Source organism: Oryzias melastigma, linkage group LG5 (genome assembly GCF_002922805.2).
Source record: "Oryzias melastigma strain HK-1 linkage group LG5, ASM292280v2, whole genome shotgun sequence".
In the NCBI taxonomy this organism is placed as follows: Eukaryota; Metazoa; Chordata; class Actinopteri; order Beloniformes; family Adrianichthyidae; genus Oryzias; species Oryzias melastigma.
Genome location: NC_050516.1, coordinates 33534995 through 33555505, shown reverse-complemented (window position 1 = coordinate 33555505; position 20511 = coordinate 33534995). Strand labels below are relative to the sequence as shown.

General features: G+C 40.2%; 1 protein-coding gene across 10 annotated transcripts in view; it reads right to left on the bottom strand.

The window, feature by feature from the left end:
• Positions 1-20511, bottom strand: part of scn8ab (sodium channel, voltage gated, type VIII, alpha subunit b) — a 58567-nt gene that overhangs the window by 20992 nt on the left and 17064 nt on the right. For 5 of the 10 annotated variants that reach the window (XM_024269210.2, XM_024269209.2, XM_024269218.2 and 2 more), the window contains exons 5-18: positions 20333-20461; positions 16645-16736; positions 11493-11714; positions 11302-11365; positions 8793-8934; positions 7719-7925; positions 7359-7640; positions 6287-6643; positions 4319-4451; positions 3974-4212; positions 3322-3495; positions 2894-3250; positions 2640-2813; positions 847-1143 (exon numbers count right to left, since the gene is read on the bottom strand). In XM_024269210.2, the coding sequence (XP_024124978.1) occupies positions 847-1143; positions 2640-2813; positions 2894-3250; positions 3322-3495; positions 3974-4212; positions 4319-4451; positions 6287-6643; positions 7359-7640; positions 7719-7925; positions 8793-8934; positions 11302-11365; positions 11493-11714; positions 16645-16736; positions 20333-20461 (2869 nt within the window). Of the gene's footprint in view, positions 1-846; positions 1144-2639; positions 2814-2893; positions 3251-3321; positions 3496-3973; positions 4213-4318; positions 4452-6286; positions 6644-7358; positions 7641-7718; positions 7926-8792; positions 8935-11301; positions 11366-11492; positions 11715-16644; positions 16737-16988; positions 17081-20332; positions 20462-20511 lie in introns of all 10 variants that reach the window. The other 5 variants (XM_024269217.2, XM_024269219.2, XM_024269216.2 and 2 more) reach the window with 3 other exon arrangements.

Here is a 20511-nt window from a genome sequence, read left to right as displayed (position 1 = left end):
GATGGATGCAAACTGCATTTCGTTGCTGTGTACCTGTGACATGTGCAATGACAATAAAGTTGAATTCTATTCTATTCTATTCTATTTACTGAGATTTTTTTAGGCTATTTTGGGATTTAGCTAATATTTCAGCCACATGCTAGCTGTTTTAGCTAATTTAGGATATTTTCAGTTTTTTGGGATATTTTGAAGTTTAGCTATTTTTTTCAGCTACATGCTAGCTGTCTTGGCTAACCTAAAGGTTTTTGTTTGTTTAGGCTAATTTGGCATTTAACAAATATTTTAGCTACATGCTGTTTTGGCTAATTTAGGCTTTTTTTCTGTTTTTTTTTTTTTAGACCGTTTTGGAGTTAGGCTAACATTTACATGCTAGCTGTTTTGGCTAATTGAAGGATTTTTCTGTTTTTGAGGATATTTTGAAGTTTAGCTATTTTTTTCAGCAACATGCTAGCTCTTGTGGCTAACCTTAAGGTTTTTTTTATTGTTTTTTAGGCTAATTTGGCATTTAGCTAATATTTTAGCTGGCTATTAGCTTCAGTGTTTTCAGCTATCAGAACTAGCATCTTCAGCAGCCAAACTCATCTTACAGCATTCACACTACCATAATCACAGGTAATGCTATATATCTAGTTCATAGTTACGTTAAAAAGTTACAGTTTAAAAGTTTTAAAAATGTAGTTTTAGAGTGTTCAATAAATGTTTATCTTGTTCGACCCGTGACCTCAGGTGTGTTTTGGATTTTGGCCCCTCGTGAGATGGAGTTCGACCCTCCTAACTCAACTGATTTCTTCTATGTACAACAGGATCACCTCGAAGGTGTCGCTGCGGTTCGGTTCTCGTACTTACATCTTTACTGTTCTCCACATCCGATTCGCTGCTGAAGTCTTCTGTGTTGAGATTTTCAAAGTCTGACTCGCCGACAGCGATGGGAACGCACACGGTGAGGTTGGGGTTGTGGATGAAGGACATGTAGTCTTCATCGATCATGTACTTTCCCACGCTGCTCCCGATCCCGCTGGTGGTGCCGTTCCCGTTCTTCGGGTAGTCGAGTTCCCGGTTGATGTCCACCGTGTGGTTTGCTATGCAGTTGAGCTTTTTCTCGTACATTTCATCCAGAGGCTTCTGCTCGTCCTCTATTGGCTGCTGTTAGTCGGAGAGAACAGAAACACTGATGTGACTGAAACAAGAAGAGATTAGTACAACAGATATTTCAGCACAACAAATCCTAATGAGCTGCTATTATTATTAATTGTATTACTTTTATCAAGTTTATTAATTGTTTCTAGCATGGTTAATTGAAACATAATTCATTCAACGTATGAACATCACATATATAAATAACCAAAAATACAAACAAACAAAGTCTGCAAACTGAGACTACCAAGGTCCAACCTCAAACTAAAATAACAAAACCCAGCAGTGTAAGACTGCTGAGAACAAAAAGAGACAAAACAAACCAGCACCGCCCCACCTAAACCCCGCCCAGCTCCTCAGCCTGCTGCTCTGCTCCTGCCTCCGTGAATCCTCCTCTGTCTTAAACAGCCAGCAGGTGCCAATTAAGGCCACACCTGCCAGGTGAGCAGAAGGACTGGATGGAGAAAGGTCCAGCAGTAGCAGCAGGACGTAACAATCTACTTCTACTTTCTAAAATGTGCTTTCATTTATTTATAGTAAAAATGCTTTTCGATATTTAGTTCTGCGTGTTTCTGATATGTTTCTTCCACCTTAACTTAATAATGAGTCCTAAAAATGTATATTCAGTTACTCTGTCAGTTGTCACGTTATTACATTTAATCATTAGCTCTGTGTCGACTTCGTAGTGATCAAAGGACATCACTTTAGTTTGCATACATTCAAAGATAGTTTATTGTAATTCATCAGGTATTCAGATGGTTTAACTCTTTATTTATAACATTAATAAGGTCACTATAGTTATTTGAATCATCTGCAAATAATAGATTAAAAAAATTAGATACATAAAATATATCATTCACATAAACATGAAACAATAAGGGACTCAGCATTGATCCTTGTGGGATGCCACAAACAAACTCTTTAGTATCCGACTCAAACTGTGTTCTTCCATCCAAGTAAGTTTTGATCCAATGTAGAGAAACTCCTGGATACCAGAACTCTCTAGTTTTTTTAATAGAATGCAGTACTTCGATGTGTCCCCGTACGAAACTAAAATATGTTGCAATATACCGGAAAATATATGTATTTATTATGAAATATATCTCAATATGTCAGTCATTTACCCATATATTTTTTAATATATTGCAACATATGGATGGTCAAACTATTGTTTAATATATATATATATATATATATATATATATATATATATATATATATATATATATATATATATATATATATATATATATATATATAGTATATTTCTGTACATTGAGCAATATCTCACAATATATGGATAGGTATAGTTCAATATAAGAAAACGGTCATAGTTGGAGTATTTCAATATATTTCAATATATTTCAATTACTGATAAATATTGCTTCCATAAATGGAACATACTGTAAATATATTGTGAATATATTGTTATTTTGTAAGAGTCAAATGCTCTTTTTAAGTCTAGAAAAGTCCCAATAGCGGTTCAGTGATGTGGTTGGACGTACCTTCTTGAGGACCGTCGCCACAAACACCCTCATGTTTGCTTTAAACCAGGCGATCCCTGTCTTGATGCGAGCAACAGCCAGCTGGAGGTTGTTGGGTTCTCCGTCATCGTCGGTGGCAGCAAGGTTGTCTGCACTGAAGGAGCTCAGCAGCAAAGCTAAGAACAAGTTCAGAACCTTTGAAAGATCAGAACAAACGTCTCAACCGTGACACTCCAGCCAACGTCATAGTGTGAGCAGACGTGAAGTCTTCTTACCACCAGATTTCCAATAACCATGACCATCATGAAGACGATCAGACACATGGACTGTCCTGCAACCTCCATGCAGTCCCACATGGTCTCGATCCACTCCCCACACAACACTCTGAACACGATCAGGAAGGAGTGGAAGAAGTCGTGCATGTGCCAGCGCGGCAGCTCGCAGTCCGGAGCGATTTTACAAACGCAGTCCTTGTAGCTTTTCCCAAACAGCTGCATGCCCACCACGGCGAAGATGAAGACGATGATGGCCAACACCAGGGTTAAGTTACCCAGAGCGCCAACCGAATTCCCAATGATTTTGATCAGCATGTTCAGGGTGGGCCACGACTTGGCCAGTTTGAACACTCTCAGCTGAAAGAGGAGACAGGATTACTGATAGTGAACGCCGACATCATCTGACTGTCACGGCGTTTCCCGCTCACCAATCTGAAGGAGCGGAGCACCGACAGACCCTCCACGTCTGCCAGCCCCAACTCCACCAAACTCAGCGTGACAATGAAGCCGTCGAAACAGTTCCAGCCTTCTTGGAAGTAGTAGTACGGGTCCATGGCGATCAGCTTTGCAAACATCTCCCCAGCAAAGATACCCGTGAAAACCTGCAAGAGTCAGTTTGAAACGGCATTTTAACAAAAAGCTGTGAGATGACAAACTTCAGAAATACAGAAGATCTTTGAGTGTCAAATATAAACATATAACAGAATAAAACGTAAACTCTGTCTTAAAACACGCAGCTTTTCTCCTTCAAAATCTACAGGAATTATTGTTAACAATTAAAAAAATGGTGTTAAATCAAGAGTGGAGCTCCGGTGTTAAAGGGTTAACTCCAAGCCCCGACTGGGATCTAAGGATGATAGGAGACTGGGGAGCAGCCGATCTGGCTACATTAAAATGGAAATCAATTTTTCATGAGATCCCATTTGATCAGTGCGTACGTCAAGGTGTGGGGCTTTTAAGTCCAGACATTCAATGATTCATTCATGAGCTTGTTTAAAGTTATTTAGGGACATGAATTAAATCTGCAGCTCCACTGAAGTTCAATTGTCACCAAATTGTGGAGAAAAACACGTTTCCCACCAGGTTTCCAACAGAGAGGACCCCCTCGAAATGTGGAGTCATGGGGTAGTGCTCCATCGCCATGAAGAGCGTGTTGAGGACGATGCAGATGGTGATGGCCAGGTCAACAAAAGGGTCCATGACTATCAAGTACACGATGTGCTTGATCTTCAGCCAGATGGGACAACACTCCCAGATGAGGAAGATGTTGGCAAACTTGTACCAGCAGGGAGGACACTTCCTCTGAGATTCCTCCAGCTCTGTGAGGCCACAGTAAACACGATAACGTGAGGGAGATCTCGCATTGTCCCAACCTCCAGACCCAAATTTCTCAGTGTTACTGATATGTGGCAGAAGGAGCTTCACCTTCCAGCAGAGTGTTGGTGACCACACTCATTTGACTGTTGGCGTGCTCCTTTCCTTTGAACGAGGAGTTGAGCTGATCCACAGACACCATCAGAGAGCCTGAATGTTTCTTCTTGATTTCCAAATCGGTGATCTGTGGTCGAGAAACGACAGGATGTTGATCAGAAATATCAGCAAATGCACATAAACAAACACAGATTTTCCTCAACGTTTGCTCAAAAGACGAGAAAAGTGACAGAAACAGCTTCTCACTTAGAATTTGAACATTTCTGCCACTTTACCTTCCCCTTTTTCACTTCAGCAGTTATGCTTTTTATCTTAAAACACATTTTAAATCACAAAACGACTCCTAAAACCGTTTGGGCAACATGCAGTTGCATGCATTTTGTGTCAATAGAAGGAAATTCCCGTTTCCATGCCACCTTAGGAGAGAAAAGAACTCAAAGCAAGGGACGGCTCAAAAAGGCAAACCATATGATGAGGTTTTAGAGGGAAAAGAGGTCAGGCTCGTCATCCCATCATCCATATTAATAAGTATAATGTAAGGAAAAAAGAGGAGGAGCTAAACCAAACAAGTAAGAGATATGAACAGAAAAACGTCAGTAGATAAAATGAAATGATAACTAGAAAAGTTGCATTGCCTGCGATAATACTGGTGTGAATACTTATTGCTGAAAATGGTGACGTCATTTATTTTAACTGCTGAAAGGATTTGCTGAAAATGCAAAAGCTGTTTGCAAAATGTTACATTTGCTAAAATAATTGAAATTTCCCTATGAAAGAGCATTGAAGTTGACTTAAATTTAAAAAAAAAAATGTAGTCAAATTGCTTAAAAGTCCCTAATTCATGCAAATTTTTCAAAAATATTTAGTGTGTTGCTTAAATATGAGCTAAAAATTAGCCCTAAAAACCTCAGTAGATGCCAAATTAGCCAAAGAAAGCTAGCACATTGCTTAAGTACTAGCTAAACTAAAAAAATAGCCTAAAATTCCTCAGTTAAGTAAATTAGTCAAATACTTAGCCTGTTACTAAAATAAAAGATAAACTCTAAATTAGCCTTAAAAACCCCATTAGATAACAAATTATCCATAAACGTTAGCATGTTGATAAAATGTTAGCTAAACTCCAAAATAGCCTAGCATTCCTCAGTAAACTGAATTTTTCAGAAATGTTAGCATTTTGCTAAAATAGAAGCTAAACTACAAATAAGCCTAAAGCCCCAGATAACAAATTAGCCAAAAGTGTTAGCATGCTGCTAAAATATTAGCTAAACTCCAAAATACCCTAAAATTCCTTATGTAAGGAAATTAGTCAAAATGTTTGCCCGTTTCTAAAATAGAAGCTAAACTCTAAATTAGCCCAAAAAATACCCATTGGATGACAAATTAGCCAAAAATATTAGCATGTTGGTAAAATATTATCTAGACTCCAAATTTTTTGAAAAAGTGGTTCATATTTTGCTCAATATTTCAAAAACTATAAAGTTTATGAATCCCAAAAATACAAACGGTAATGTCCTGAATGAGCTGAATGTTTGATACCAAGATTAAATCACTAAAGTGTGATTGAGTTTTTACGTGCTGAAAAATGTACTAAACGGAGAATAGCTCACTAAGCAATTATCCAAGAATTGTCTTTTTGGGGGTTTCTAGATGGTCAGAATTATAAGATGCTCTGATTACTGTGAATTAAAAAAGAAGTCAAAAGAAACAGCTAACTGGGAGAGTTCCAGCTGTGACGTGCCTTTAAAGCCATTCAAGAGACAAACACAAACAAAAGGCATTCTGTTAGGTTTCAGTAAAGTTATTCTGAGATGTTCAAACAGAAACTCCATTCAGGGGAAAAGCTCTTGAGCTGGAGGTAAAAGAAACAAGGGCCACGTGGTGGTCAAGGGGCGCTGCAGAGGCCAGGGCCACCACCAATATCATCATGCCTAAACTGTATTGGTGTCCCATGGACGTCCTTACACTGTCATCAGTGGCTGCCTTATCTATTTTCACCTCAGGCAGGAGCCTTCTGCCGGGCCCGGGGCCGATGAGAGACACCACACCGTTGCAGTCCACGGTGCTGTTCCGCTTCCCTCCAGAGTGCGGCGCCAGCGGGTGAATGCGCGATGAGCCTTGGCTGTAGCCGCTGTAGCTATTGCGGCGGTACGGTATGAACAAGGAGCCTCTGCGGTCCTCGCTCTCCTCGACTGTGCTGTGCTCGTCGTCGGCGAACTCGTTCTCCGAGCCCATGTCCTTGGATCTGCCTTTAAAGCTGAAGATGCTGCTGCGGCTGTTGTGGCGCGACATATACGGCGAGCCGGGGATGCTGAGGAGCGACTGGACAGAAGAGATGAAAAATGATGGAGTTTGATGAATGTTACACGATCTAAGCAGTAAATACTAACTAGACATTCAGGATTTGAGAAAAACTATCAGAGAACAGATGGACGATATTCTGAGATACATGTAATCTTTAGAACCAAAACCCTAAAAGCGGTTCTAAAGATTCCATATGCATGTGTTTGTCTCTGCATACTGGTTCTTTAGTTTGAAAGAAAAAATATTACGACCGGGAATTGATTAAAAAAGAATTTCATGGACAAGAAAAGATCTTCATGGACAGAACTTCCTCCAAAATCCTGATTCTTTCTCCTTCCAGTTCACCAAAGACTCTTTTAGCTAATTCTCCAATGTTTATTGACTGTGATCAATACATTCAATCATTGGTTTCTCAGAGTTCTTGATAAAATAATCAAAGCTAACATCAAAATGCTCTTTCATTGATTTACAATCCTTTCCAACTGCGGTCAAATGAGCCGCCGTTCACATTTCCGTGGTCACATCAAGAAGCTCCGTGGAGTCTGGTGGAGATTTTCCAGCGTTCTCAGTCCTGCTACCGTAAGTATTGGATGAAACTCACACCAAAAATCCAGTGATGCTGATTTGACCACAGAAAGTGGTCTTGGGAATCGAGTAACCATCCCAGTAAGCAGAGTTTGAAAAAACTGACATTTCTAACCTTCTCCACAGTCCGAATCCTGTTTCTATTCACCTGGGTTATGATGGAGGTCTTCCTGCCGAGTCGCGTCCCCGGGAAGCGGATGGTGCTTTTCTTGCTTCCATCGTCCGACTCAGATTTGACTACCTTCTCGCTGTCTCCTTTCTCTTTCTCCTGTTCTTTCTGTCTCCATTTTTTCTTGCGGTTGCGACGCTCTTTGGCACTTTTGGAGCTCAGCTTGGAGACTTCAGAGGAACTGCGTGACAGGTGCCCACCTCCTTCGTCGTCTAACGCAGCTTCCGACACCGTACACGCAGATAGAGCAGCAGCAGCAGCCTGAGAAGAGAAACACTCCCTGGTATGAGAGCTTTGATGGGGGAGGCTGTAATGTGTGGAGGACTGGGACTGACTGACCTGAGTCTCTTCCTGTTGCCGTTTGAGCTGTTCCAGCATAGCCTTGAATTCAGCCTCTTTTTGTTCAGCCTCTTCCATTGTGGCCTGGTTCTGCTCTTCATAAGCCATGGCCACCACAGCCAAGATGAGGTTCACCAGGTAGAAGGAGCCCACAAAGATAACCAGCACAAAGAAAACCATGTAGGTCTTCCCAGCTGCTCGAAGAGTCTGAAAGAAGAACAACCCGATCTTAAGCATTACCTGCGATAATGCAAGTGTGAATGCTGTAAGCCAAATGTAACCGCTGAAAATACTATGGCTGAAAGCAGAAAAGTTGCTAAAATAGCCACAATAACGGAAAAATGCCTTAATTTTGTCCAAAAAAAACACTAGCATTATGCTAAAGTATTAGTTAATCTCTAAAGTTGCCTAAAGAACCTAAAACGCCGTTCTAGCCCATTCAAAGCTCCCTCTTGTTGTGTTAACTACAGGTGAAGAAAACGTCTCCATGCTTGGATAAAATGGCTAAAACACCGTGGAGGGTCCAGTTGTCTCCTGCAGCCTAATGACTTGAACTTTTTCTCCTAAAGGGAATGAGAGTTCGAGCCCCTCGGTAAACGCAGCGGTGTCTTCATGTTTGCCGTCTTTTTCTTCTGCTTATCCAAGTTCTCAGAGTCAGTGAACGCACCGGGACTGAAGTTACCCCTGTCGTCGATTTTGATTGGTCCTTCGAGTTAGCCCCGCCCCAATGTGCCACGACAGGACCAAAAGTTTTTAAACAGAAATTTTGAGTTTTGAAACTTAAACAGAACATTTGAAGCTGAAAATAATTACAGTTATTTCAAAATAGCAAAAAGTTTTGGACATTTTAAATATTTTTGGCAAAACAACAATATTTTTTTCAATTTGTTTCATTTAGGCTTCAAATAATATTAGCTCTATTCACATGTGTAGCTGCAGAGAACCGTAGAAGCTCCCATACAGGAGAATTCTTCAGCCTGTTCTGTAGCTGAGGGTAAGATCGCCGCCCACCAGCTGACTGAAACCCCCTTCACCACCTCTCCTGACCACTGGGGGCAGAATTTAAGGCCTCACCAGCATGTAGAGGTTCTCCCAGAAGTCTTGAGTCATGAGACGGAAGAGGGTGAGGAACGCCCATCCAAAGCTGTCAAAGCTGGTGTATCCATAGTTGGGGTTTCTTCCAGCTTTCATGCAGGTATAGCCCTCCGGACATCGACTGAACAGAAAGAGTCAAACAGCAGCTTTAATAACTGAAATGCAGCTTTCAGCTGAGCTTCTCTGCTTCACTGAACTGAACTAGAATAAAAAAACACAAGAAAATGCTTACTGCTCTAGTAGTATCAGTGCTACGTTGTTTCATATTTAACAGTTTCAGGATTAGTAGGATTGTTTTTCAAGCTCTAGAGCAGGAGTGTTAAACTCAATCACACATGGGGCCAAAATCCAAAACACACCTGAGGTCGCGGGTCGAACAGGATAAATATTCATTCAACACTCTAAAACTACATTTTTAAAACTTTAAAACTGTAACATAATTATGAACCAGATATATAGCTTTACCTGTGATAATGCTAGCGTGAATGCTGGAAGCTGAATTTGGCTGCTGAAGAAGTTAGCGCTGATAGCTAAAAACGCTAAAGCTGATAGCAGCTAAAATATTAGCTAAAAAACAACAACAATTGAAAAAATTGGGTTAGCCAAAACAGCTAGCATGTAGCTGAAATATTAGCTAAACTCCAAAATATCCTAAAAAAATCTTAGTAAATGCCAAAATTGTCCATAAAGCTAACAGAATGCCCATTTTTAAACTTTATAACCATAACTTTTTAACATAATATGAACAATAAGAAGGCAGGAATATTTTACTCTCAATAAAAACATATTTTGTCAAAATTATACAGGTTATAAATTAGCGCTAGATAACGTTGGGCCGGATAGAATTACCCGGAGGGCCGGATCCGGCCCCCGGGCCTCGACTTTGACATGTGCCCTAAAGTGTTGAAGTTCTGTTCTGTATTGAACGCTCCACAGAGCTAGATTGGTTATTCTGATGAATGCAATGACTGACTGATAGATGTTTATTCCTCTATAGACGTCTATGGGATTTTGGCTTCTTGGAACCAGCAGGTACTTCCTGTTAGGAACGCCATAGGGGCGGGGTCACTCAATTCATGCCTCTAAGCATGTGTCAGAATTCTCCCCTGCTGACTATATAGTGCGTTCGCCATTTTCTAGTGCTGTCCGAATCTACTAATTCCAAAATTGAGTGCACTAAAAATTTTCTAGAAGTCTCTGCGAAAAAGTAGCGTGCATTAATGCTCACTGGATCAGTGAATATAGACCACAATGCATTGCGGTCGAACACATTTTTGCGAAAAAAAAACTTGTTTAATTGTAATTTTTTAACAAACCATCTTCATTTTTATCATCACAACACAGTGGAGTCACAAATAAACGTTGTGAAATGTTTGTATTGATTAGATTTTCTCTTTGTGAAATTGGTGACATCATCTAAAGTGTTCAGAAAAACAAAAGCACATGTCCGAACTGCTTTAAAAGTCCAGGGCACTACATGGTCTTGCACTGTGTAGTTTTTAAGTAGTTAGGGATTAGGGTGGGAATTCAGACAGTCTTAGACCAGAGGTCAGCAAGCTTTGACAGTAAAAGAGCCCTTTGGGCTTGATTTCTATTGATCAAACCCCAGAATGAGCCGCAATGACTTACTTCAGCCTTTAAGAAATTTGCATTCATAACCTTCTTTTTGTTGTTTTTAATAAATGTGAATAATGTCTATTTTTTGGCACGAACAAGAGCAAAAAATATATATAAAAAGAAACTAGCATCTCTCAAACTTTGTTTTACGTTTTTACCTTTAGTAGCAAAAAGAGCTTGTTGCTTAATTACTAGCTAAACTTCAAATTAGCATAACATTTCTCTGTAAAATAAACTAGCTAAAAATTTTAGCATGTTGATGAAAAAAAAGCTAAACTCAGAATTAGCCTAAAACCCCAGTAGATCACAAATAAGCTAAAAATGTTAGCATATTGCTAAAATATCAGCTAAACTCCAAATTATCCTAAAAAAAAATTAATTAGAGGCAAAATCCGCCAAAAACAAGCTGACTTGTTGCTAATTTCTTACCGAACTCCAAAATAGCCTAAAATTCCTCAGTAAACTAAATTAGTTAGAAATGTTAGCATGTTGCTAAAACAGAGGTTTAATTCTAAATTATAAACAAAAAATCAGTACATAACAAATTAGCTGAAAACATCAGCATTTTACTGAAAGATTAGCTAAACTCCAAATTAGCATAAAATTCCTCAGTAAACTAAATTAGCCAAAAACGTTAGCATGTTGCTAAAATAGAAGCTAAAACTCTAAATTAGCCTAAAAACCCCACTAGAGAACAAACTAGCCAAAACATTAGTATGTTTCTAAATTATTAGCTAATCTCCAAGTTTTTGGTAAATGACCAATAATTTATTTCTCTTCAGGGACCATGGAGAGATAAAAGAACCACATGTGGCTCTGGAGCTGCAGGTTGCAGACCTCTACATTAGACCGTCAGCTTTATGTTACTCACCCCGAGTCAGAACTGTTTCCACATAGCAGAGCATCCAGAGCGCCAGGAAGGAAGTAGAAATTAGCTGAAGTAGAAAGATAAATACTCGTTCACATAAGTCAGTTCTTCTCTGAAAATGAAATGATGCAAATGTTTAGGAAAATCACACGGATGAATATTTTCAACAACATGAAATGAAAAGCATTAATCACTGTCATTCATGATGTAGGCTTTCCAGTCGAATCCCCTGCTGCCGTTCTCCAGGTACTGCTCCGTGATGTTGATCGGCCAATAGACGCACTTATTCCGGAGGTTCCCCATGAAGAGCTGCAGTCCAATCAGAGCGAAGACGCTGAGACAGAAGACCGTGAGGATCATCACGTCCGACAGTTTCTTCACAGACTGGATCAGAGCGCCCACAATGGTCTTTAGGCCTGTGAGGACACACGTGCACACACACACACGCACGCACACACACACACACACACAACAGAATGAGAACACAAACAGGAAAACAGGCACTCACCTGCACGTTGACATGCAGTGCCACACCTGTATTTGTTGTACCGTGTCATTAAACGAGTCATTTTTTTAGAATTTTAAAGAACTAAACCTTTGAGAGTGTTGTGCTACATTTCCAGTGACGACATTATTTTTATCGTGTCATCAGGTCTCTACACTGATGTGTTTTAACCTTCGCCGTCCTTCCTGCTCGAGTCATTTTGAGCTCTAAAGCACAGAGAGGTCAGATCTATCCCACCTACAGATGTTAACTGCTGCAGAGGAGCCGCTCCGTTTAGGAAGAACAACTCAGAAATCCAATTTATTTTATATGCAAACATAAATCTCACGAGTTCAGAGGATTCCTGAGCACATAAAGAGTTAAAGCAGCTGAGAAATCTGAATCCATGAAGGCAGATTTCTGTTGTTTTCGTTTGTTGAGATTGAGATTCCTTCACGTCTTTGGATGGAGCTTCAGGCTAGGATCCATTTCAGACATAATTTTGATTTAAAAAATGACAGTGGATTTATGTGATCAGCAGTAGTTGTCTTCCATTTGGACTGTCTGTGGATCATCTGGTGGTGACGTTCTAGAACATTAAGCTTCGGTCTGTGTCTCAAGCACATGTTCATGGTTCTAAAAGCATGTTTATCTGCTGGACCAGCTCGGGTTTTTCTCACCGTGTTGACGGTTCTCAGCTGGAAGACTCCTGTCTCTTTGAAACCGGAAGTATTTCAGAACTGTGTTAAGAGGTTGCCTAGCAACAGACTGGACATCTGTCCCGGTGGATGTATCCCGCCTTTTCACAACTGTAGATGGGATAGGCTCCAGCAGCCTGTGATCCAGGGGCAGCGGGTTTAAAAGATGGATGGAGGGATGGAAGGGATTTTTAAAAAAAGATTTTAATTACTGTTGTAGATGCATTTGAAATGTCCGAATATTTGCTCTGCTGATTGTTGGACTTCAGGTCATCGAACCACAAATATTATGATTAAAGAATAAATCTAAATGTTAAAGCAGTAACTTAAACATTTGTCTGAAAAATTTTTGGGGTGATTTATATTCATGGCTTTTGACAAAAAATACAATTCTGTTATTTACGTATTCTAATGTTCAATCTGGTTGTACTGACAAAGAAAAGAAAATTCCATTTTTGTTCAACAGCTTCATTATTTTTGGTAACTTTTTTATTCACAAATGTCGATTTTTGAAAGAGTTCCATTTAAAAAACGAGAGTTTTATCTTTTTTGTAAATGTCTAAAAAAGATAAAAATGCACAAAACTTTTATAATTGTTGGATTGATGTGATTTTTCTTTACCTCCTAATTTATGGAGAATATTAGTTGAGGTTATTTATATATTGATGCTTTCCAATTTAATTTAGATTTCTGAGTACAGTTAGAAATGTGTTTCTGTTTCATTGTATTTATATAGTTTTTAATTATATAAATGTATCATGCTTTGTAATCTCTAATCTGTAAAAAAAAATTCGTCCTCCATTTTTAATAGAATGTGTTGATTCTAAATCATCCTTTTATTTAGATATTTCCTTTAAAGTCCCTCTCCAACTGTGTTCTTCTATTGCAAAATTGTTTCCTGTATTATTTTTCATTATGATGATGCAGTTTTTAGCCAAATCAAAAAAAAAAAAAACTCCACTGTGTTATTTTAAGACATATTTTCTGCAGAGCAGATTAAAAACTCGGAAGTTAGCCTCTGCTAATTTCCCATCAGCCCTTTGTTTACACTTTCGTCTGCTAGCTTATAGCACCTCTAAAGCTAACAGTAGCATAACAAAAAAATAGAAATTGCGAGCGATGTCGTAGCTATCCGTTTAGATCAGTTTAGATCCAGATTCCAGCTCAGATTAGGGAAACAAAGACGTTCATGGATCTGTTTGTCTGAACGTTTTAGAATTAGGAGACTTTAGAAGGTTCTTCATCACAAATCTGCTCTTGATCAAACAAAATTTCAATAAAGAATTACCCAGAAAGGCACTTTTAGTCTTAAATTATTTACACATGTCCTCCATTATCAGAAAAACGCTACAGAAACATGATAAAAACACAGTTTTTGTTGGGTTCAAATTTCAATTATAAAGAGTAGATAATAAAACATTTAGGTGTTAGAGAACGACACAGAACCCTGAAGCTGTCTGGGATGTTTCTGTTGCTCGTCGTCTGGTGTTTGTAAGATCTCAAGAGTTTCTGAGGCCTTGGAGTGAACATGAACTCTTGATGAATTGGTTTCTTTGCATTAGCAGCACTGAAACATCCCTGAATAACTTCAGTTCATATGGAAACGGCATCACAACAAACAGCCATCAGTCAGAACTGAAAGAGAGAGGAGAGGAGGAGATTCGGCCAATGAGCAGAGAGTTTGGGAATCAGTGAGAATTGGCATGCAGGTCATTTAAACGCCAAGGCTGAATGAGATTAGGAATCCATCTCAAAGACCAGAACAGCATTACGTTCATTAAAAACAAGAATACTGATCGTGTTCACGATGCTGCTGAGAACTCAGGCTGGTTTATTCTGCTGGATAACATCCACTGAAGTTCTAGACTTTAAGGGAGGGGTGTCACACTCATTTGGTTTGGGGTCACATTCAACCCGTCTGATCTCAAGTGGGCCGGACCAGTGACATGACAACAAAATAACTTAAATTTAACTCATCTGTAGCTTTGTTTTGTTCTTTCTAAGTTGGAACAACGTAGTAGCCTATTCACTTATTATTATTATTTATTTGTTTATTTGAAAACGGCATTTTGGTAATTGTGGTGTCACACCTGATCATTTTTACATCAACTTAATATCGGTGAGGCGAGCAGAGGACCAGAGAACGTGGGACGCGCCTGCAGAGAAATGCCGTTTATTTCTTGATCTCTTGTTATGCAGGCATTTCTTTTCCGTTGCTTCCCCTAGTGGCGGAAGTGAGCATAGCGGCCATTTCTTTAACCCTTTCACACCGGAACCCCAGTGTTTGATTTACTGTAACTTTTCAACCGTTAACACGATAATTCTGTACGTTAAATATTTAGTGTTTATGTTTTGAAGGGTTAATAACCAGAACTCGCCACAGGAATGGCTAGAAACATGCTTTTCTTCAAGAATATTTTAGGGCTGTGAACATTAACACGTTAATTTAAACGTTAATAAACAAACAGTTCTTTGCTTTAACTCGGCAGTTCAGGCCTCCACGGCGTGAGTTAAAGCATTTCCTCAGGTGTTATCCCACTCCTACCATGGTCACTTACAGAAAAAATAAATATTCAATCTGTTTTTAGTATTTTATTCTTACTATTTTTGTGGTTTAGATCACGTTTTCCACAAAAAGCAACATTTTGATCCGTGGTCCGGTGCCATAATGTACAAATAAATCTTACCTGGTAAAACATTGTGATTAATCGTGATTAATCCCAACACAAAAGAGCAATTCATCATTTTTTTTAGTAATTGATTGACAGCAGTAATTAAAAATAAATGTTGTAAATGTAGAGTTTTGTGTGAATTCATATTGTGAATATTCACAGATATTAAGTGGTCGGCAAATACTGAGACTAAAAAAAAAGTTAATCGCGATTAATGTTTTCCAGGTTTGCGATTAATTTGTTAATTTTTTTTATGGATTCCGGGCCCTAATTTTTTTGTCTCCATGACGATGGGTTGGATTAAACCATCTGGTGGGCCGGATGTTCGACACCTCTGCTTTAAACTCTGTTACATCCTGCTGGACCTTTCTCCATCCAGTCCTTCTGCTCACCTGGCAGGTGTGGCCTTAATTACCACCTGCTGGCTAATTAAGACAGACGAGGATTCACGGAGGCATTCTGAGGAGCTGGCTGAGGTGTAGTTGGGGTGGTGCTGGTTTGTTTCTCTGTCTTTTACCCTCTTTGTCCTCAGTAGTCTTACACTGCTGGGTTTTGTTATTTTAGTTTGGGGTTTGGTAGTCTCAGCTTGTGGGCTTTGTTTGTTTGTTTTCTTCAGGTAGTTTTGGTTAGACAGCCCTCAGCAGGAGCTGGTGGGTCAGCAGTCTAACCAACTTATTTTATGTTCGCCAAAGGTTCCAGTTCTCTTTGTTTATCTTTTTGTGGATTGTTTTTCCCTTTTGGTTTTCAGGAAACAGTTTCTTTGTTTCCCTTATTTAATAAACGGATCCTTTTTCTCACTGGAGTCGTTTTTGTTATGGTCCCATTTTTGGTTTTCCTCCCAGACGTGAGCCCGGCCTCCACATGGGGGCCGTAACACCACCAACTGTTGACATTAATAATGTTCAGCTTCACTTTTTAGAGGAAACATGTTTAACTCTCTGTATTTACTGATTTGTGTTCTTTTGCAATCAAAATTGGTAGAGCTCAATCTAAAGAGGATGAGCCTCAAAGCTCCAAACCGACTCGACTTGATGGTGCAAAACAATTTTTCCCTTTTTCATTTATTTATTTCTGAAATAAGTTCACTCTAAGTTAACATTTGATTTATTCATATTCTAATGATTCCCTTTTGGTTGTTCACTGGTGTTTTGGTGAATTAAGCTTTGTTTTAGTTGCTTATATTTCTAAATGTTTCTGAAAATGTGTCGGTTTGACTGGAAGTGACAGAGTACAGAAGAGCAGCTGCTGTATTGTCTACCTTAACGTGCAGAAGCAAGAATCCAGCCGTGCATGCAGGACGCGTGACCCATGTGCCGCCGCTAAAGCCCGCTAAGCTAATCAAAAATGTGTGGCTACCATTTTTGATTATCATTCAGCAAAGGTCAAACAAACAGGTCAGGAAAGCAGCTTTCCATGTAAAAGAACAAACAGATCAAGGCAGCTTGAGGGCGTGTCCGTAAACTCAGCCTTAGTGTTTAAATGGGAGTCTCACCTGGAATGACAGAAATAGTTTTCAATGCTCGGAGAACCCTGAATGTTCTCAGCGCCGAAACATTCCCAAGGTCCACAAACTCAGTAATATATCTGTAACAAGGTAGGGTGACACACAGAACAGAACTCCATGACACACAACACACACCAAAACAACACACACATTTGGTAGCACAAGAGCACAACACCAGCACCACTAGAGGAGACCAGGAGGGGGACACCACGGAGGAGGAAACACCTGCTGGACCAGTGAGAGGAGGAGAAAAGTGGGAAGGAGAGGAACCCAAACACGACCACAGCGAACATCAACCCCGCCGACCGCCCGCACACAGACACCTGTCTTACCTGGGATAACTGAAATTGTTTTCAAAGCTCTCAGAACTCTGAACGTACGCAGAGCTGACACATTGCCTAGGTTTACAAACTCTGTTATATACCTGCAAGGTGGATCACACAAAGTTACTCAACAGTTATCCTCGTCAGAGGGAACAGGAACAAAGATGGAGTCTTCACAATGTCATCGGTACTGTGTTGTCATGGAAACAGAAGCTTTGCTCAACATCCATGTTTGGAATCGTTTCTACAGCATTACCATGGACTGTACGTAGAGAAGTGGACCGAGTGACCCCTCCCCCCTCAAGTTCCAAACAGGAAGTACCTGCTGGTTCCAAGAAGCCAAAATCCCATAAACTTCTACAGAGAAACAAGCAGCTGTTCAGTTATTCTATTGTCAGAATAATCTCATCCATCAAGTTATTCAGGTGACTAACTGACCAATCAGGTGTGAGGTGGTCTCACGTTGAATGTTTGAAGTGTTTGAAAGACTCTCCGGTGGAAAGAGAGCGGTCTTCTGATGCTGCGTTCACACCGAACGCGGCCGGCGCCGCAGAGGCGTCAACTTTCAACTTACGTCAAAGTAAAGACGCGGCGCGTCCTGATTTTGGCGTCAGGCGTGGCAAGATGGGCGAGCGCATCAACCAATCAGGGACTCAGCTTTGACACGTGACGTTTTCAGTGACTAGATCAAAGGGTAGAAATAAGCATTAAAGATGGCCGCTTGATGCGAGGTTGTTCTTAACCCTCTGGGGTTTCCGGAAACTGTCCCAGTTACTGTCGGGTGAAGGCGGCGGGATACACCCCGGACAGACCGCCAGCCCGCCACAGAGCTAAATGGACGGCTATGCTAGCTGGCCGCCCAGTGGATAGCTTACCGAGCTAGTGAGCTCCGCCCCCCAGGCTCCGGCAGAGCTGATAGCGATCTCTGCTGCAAGGTGCTCAGCAGATCTGAGGTCGACGGCCCAGACTGGAGGTTCCGGGGCTGGAGAGCCCACTCTTTGCCCGCCAGCGGTGAGCTGCCCAGCAGCCCGGAGAGCCGCCGCGAGTGCCGTTGTGGCGTACGGATCGCTCTAGCTTCATAGATTGATGATGTTTTTCTCATTTTCATCAAGACAATAATAAAAAGATCCCCCAGGTTTATTTTTATTTCCCGGTGTGAACGCACCATAACATGCTCACTACTGATTGGAGAAAGAGGTTGCCATAGAAACGTAGAATAAGGGAAATATGGACCAATCACAGATTACCGAGGACGTCCGGTTCCATCATGGCGATGGACACACGTCGCTGAACGATGACGACTGAACTGACTTCCTTTGGTTGGAATCGGAAAAAAGTCATTTTCTATGAATGATGTCTCACTCGCTCAGTCCAGTTCTCTATATACAGTCAATGAGCATTACACTCCTGAAGACAAATTAAAGGACATTGATGCTTACCAGAAGTTTCTACAGACTAAAATGTGGCTGTTGTAGCATTTTACAAAGTGGCCTTGTGGATTAAAAGCTGATTTTAAGAACTTCTGCAGCTAAAGCCACCAAACAAACTCTAGAACAAACTCCACAAACTCTACGGATAAACTGCACGGATATCAAATCTTTACAGATCTGCCTTTGCTTGATTGTTTAGCTTTTACTTTGGTTCTTTATTCCTTCATACGGTGAACTAAAGAAGAGTTTAAATTCTTGGTTTACCCACTTAAAAAGAATTCCTCCTCATGGTGGGTTCGTTTGAACAATAAATAATCAAGAAATCCACTTTAAATATTTATTTACATTTCTTTGATGGAAATAAGTGATATAGAGCTGCCACGATAAGTCGACTAATCGACTATGAAAATAGTCAACGACTAATTTAATAGTCGATTAGTCGTTACTTTATATTATATGGAGTCAGAGTGTAGTTAAGTTAAAAGTTATAATGACATTCTGCTAGATATTTGGACTATTGGTATTTATTAAGGTTTTTAGGTTATTCTTGAGTTCAGCTGCATGCTAGCTGTTTTGGCGAACTTAGGATGTTTTCAGTTTTTTAGGCTATTTTGGGATTTAGCTCATGAAGCCCAATGAGGCAAATTTCCTTTGTGATATTGGGCTATATAAATACAATTGAATTGAGTTAACATTTCAGCTGTTTTGGCTAATTTGAGATTTTTTTTCCGTTTGTATGGTATTTTAGAGTTTAGCTAAAATTTCAGCTACATGTTAGCTACTTTGGCTAATTTAGAATGTTTTCAGTTTTTTAGGCAAATTTGAAGTGTAGCTGATATTTCAGATTCTTGATAGCATGTTGGCTGAAATCTTCCAACATCTTCTCCCTTAAATCCACTGAAAGTTCTCTCCATGTTGGAGAGCTTGGAGTCTGTGGACAGGTGTCTTTCTTCTCTACAGGTGATCAGCTCTCACAGGTGTCTTCAGTTCAGGTGACAGGTGGGTCAGGAGAGTCTGTCTCAGGGGTCTGCAACCTTTAGCAGTAAAAGAGCCAGTTGGGATGATTACTGATCAAAACCAAGTTGGAGTTTTGGGAAAATTTGATGGTGCTTTGCTTTATTACGTTTGATTGAATATAACAAAAATATATAAAGGGAAACAGGGATTGTTTTTTTTTTTGACAGAAGTTTGTATGAAGTCCTTTCAAAATAAAAGACACCATGTGCCGGACAGGATCGCCCCAGTGGAGCTAATGCACTCCTATGGAAGATTTTAAAACAGCTCTAGATAAAAATGACATTTTCTCTTGTAGTCTTTTGGTCTTTGGTGACTTTTGCTTTAATCTGTGAATCCTGAGCAAAGTGTTGAGAAAATGAGGCCATGTGACGTCAGCGGGGAGGTAAAAACAGGTTTATCTTACTTCTAGGCGCACCTCAGCCATAAATGTATAAACTTAGTTAATCTAAATTAAATCACTACTTTTAAAAAATAATATTACTTTATTTTTCTTGAACCAGTGAGCCTCTATGGTTGGGTAGAAGAGCCGCTCTGGAGCCTGAGGTTGCAGACCGTCGGTCTAACTGGTCTGTGTGAACCACAACTCAAACACTTATTTCCCTCAATGAAATATAAATAAAGTTCATTCTTTAAAGTGGATTTCTCTTTCTGTTCAAATCAACCACTAAGATGACAGACTCTTTCTAAGAGGGCAAATATCAACAATCCCCCCACAGTACAGATCAGACTTTTCATACTCCAGACCTCAAGGGTCCTCCCTGCTCACCTGCCATTGTAACGTCTCATTAGAAGACACACCTGATCCAGGTAATCAGATGAGGAGGGGGCGGCCCTTGAAGCCTGGAGTCTGACACAACTACAATCTTTAAAGTTTGGACGTGACCTCAAATAAAGGCTGGTACTTACGCCATGGAGATGACCATGAAGTCGAGCCAGTTCCACGGGTCTCTTAGAAAGGTGAAGTCGTCAATAGCAAATCCTCGGGCAACTATTTTAGTGAGAGACTCAAAGGTGTAGATCCCTGTGAAGGTGTACCTGAACAAAGACAGGGCGGAGTCAACGGGGGGGCGGGTCAGGGGGCGGGA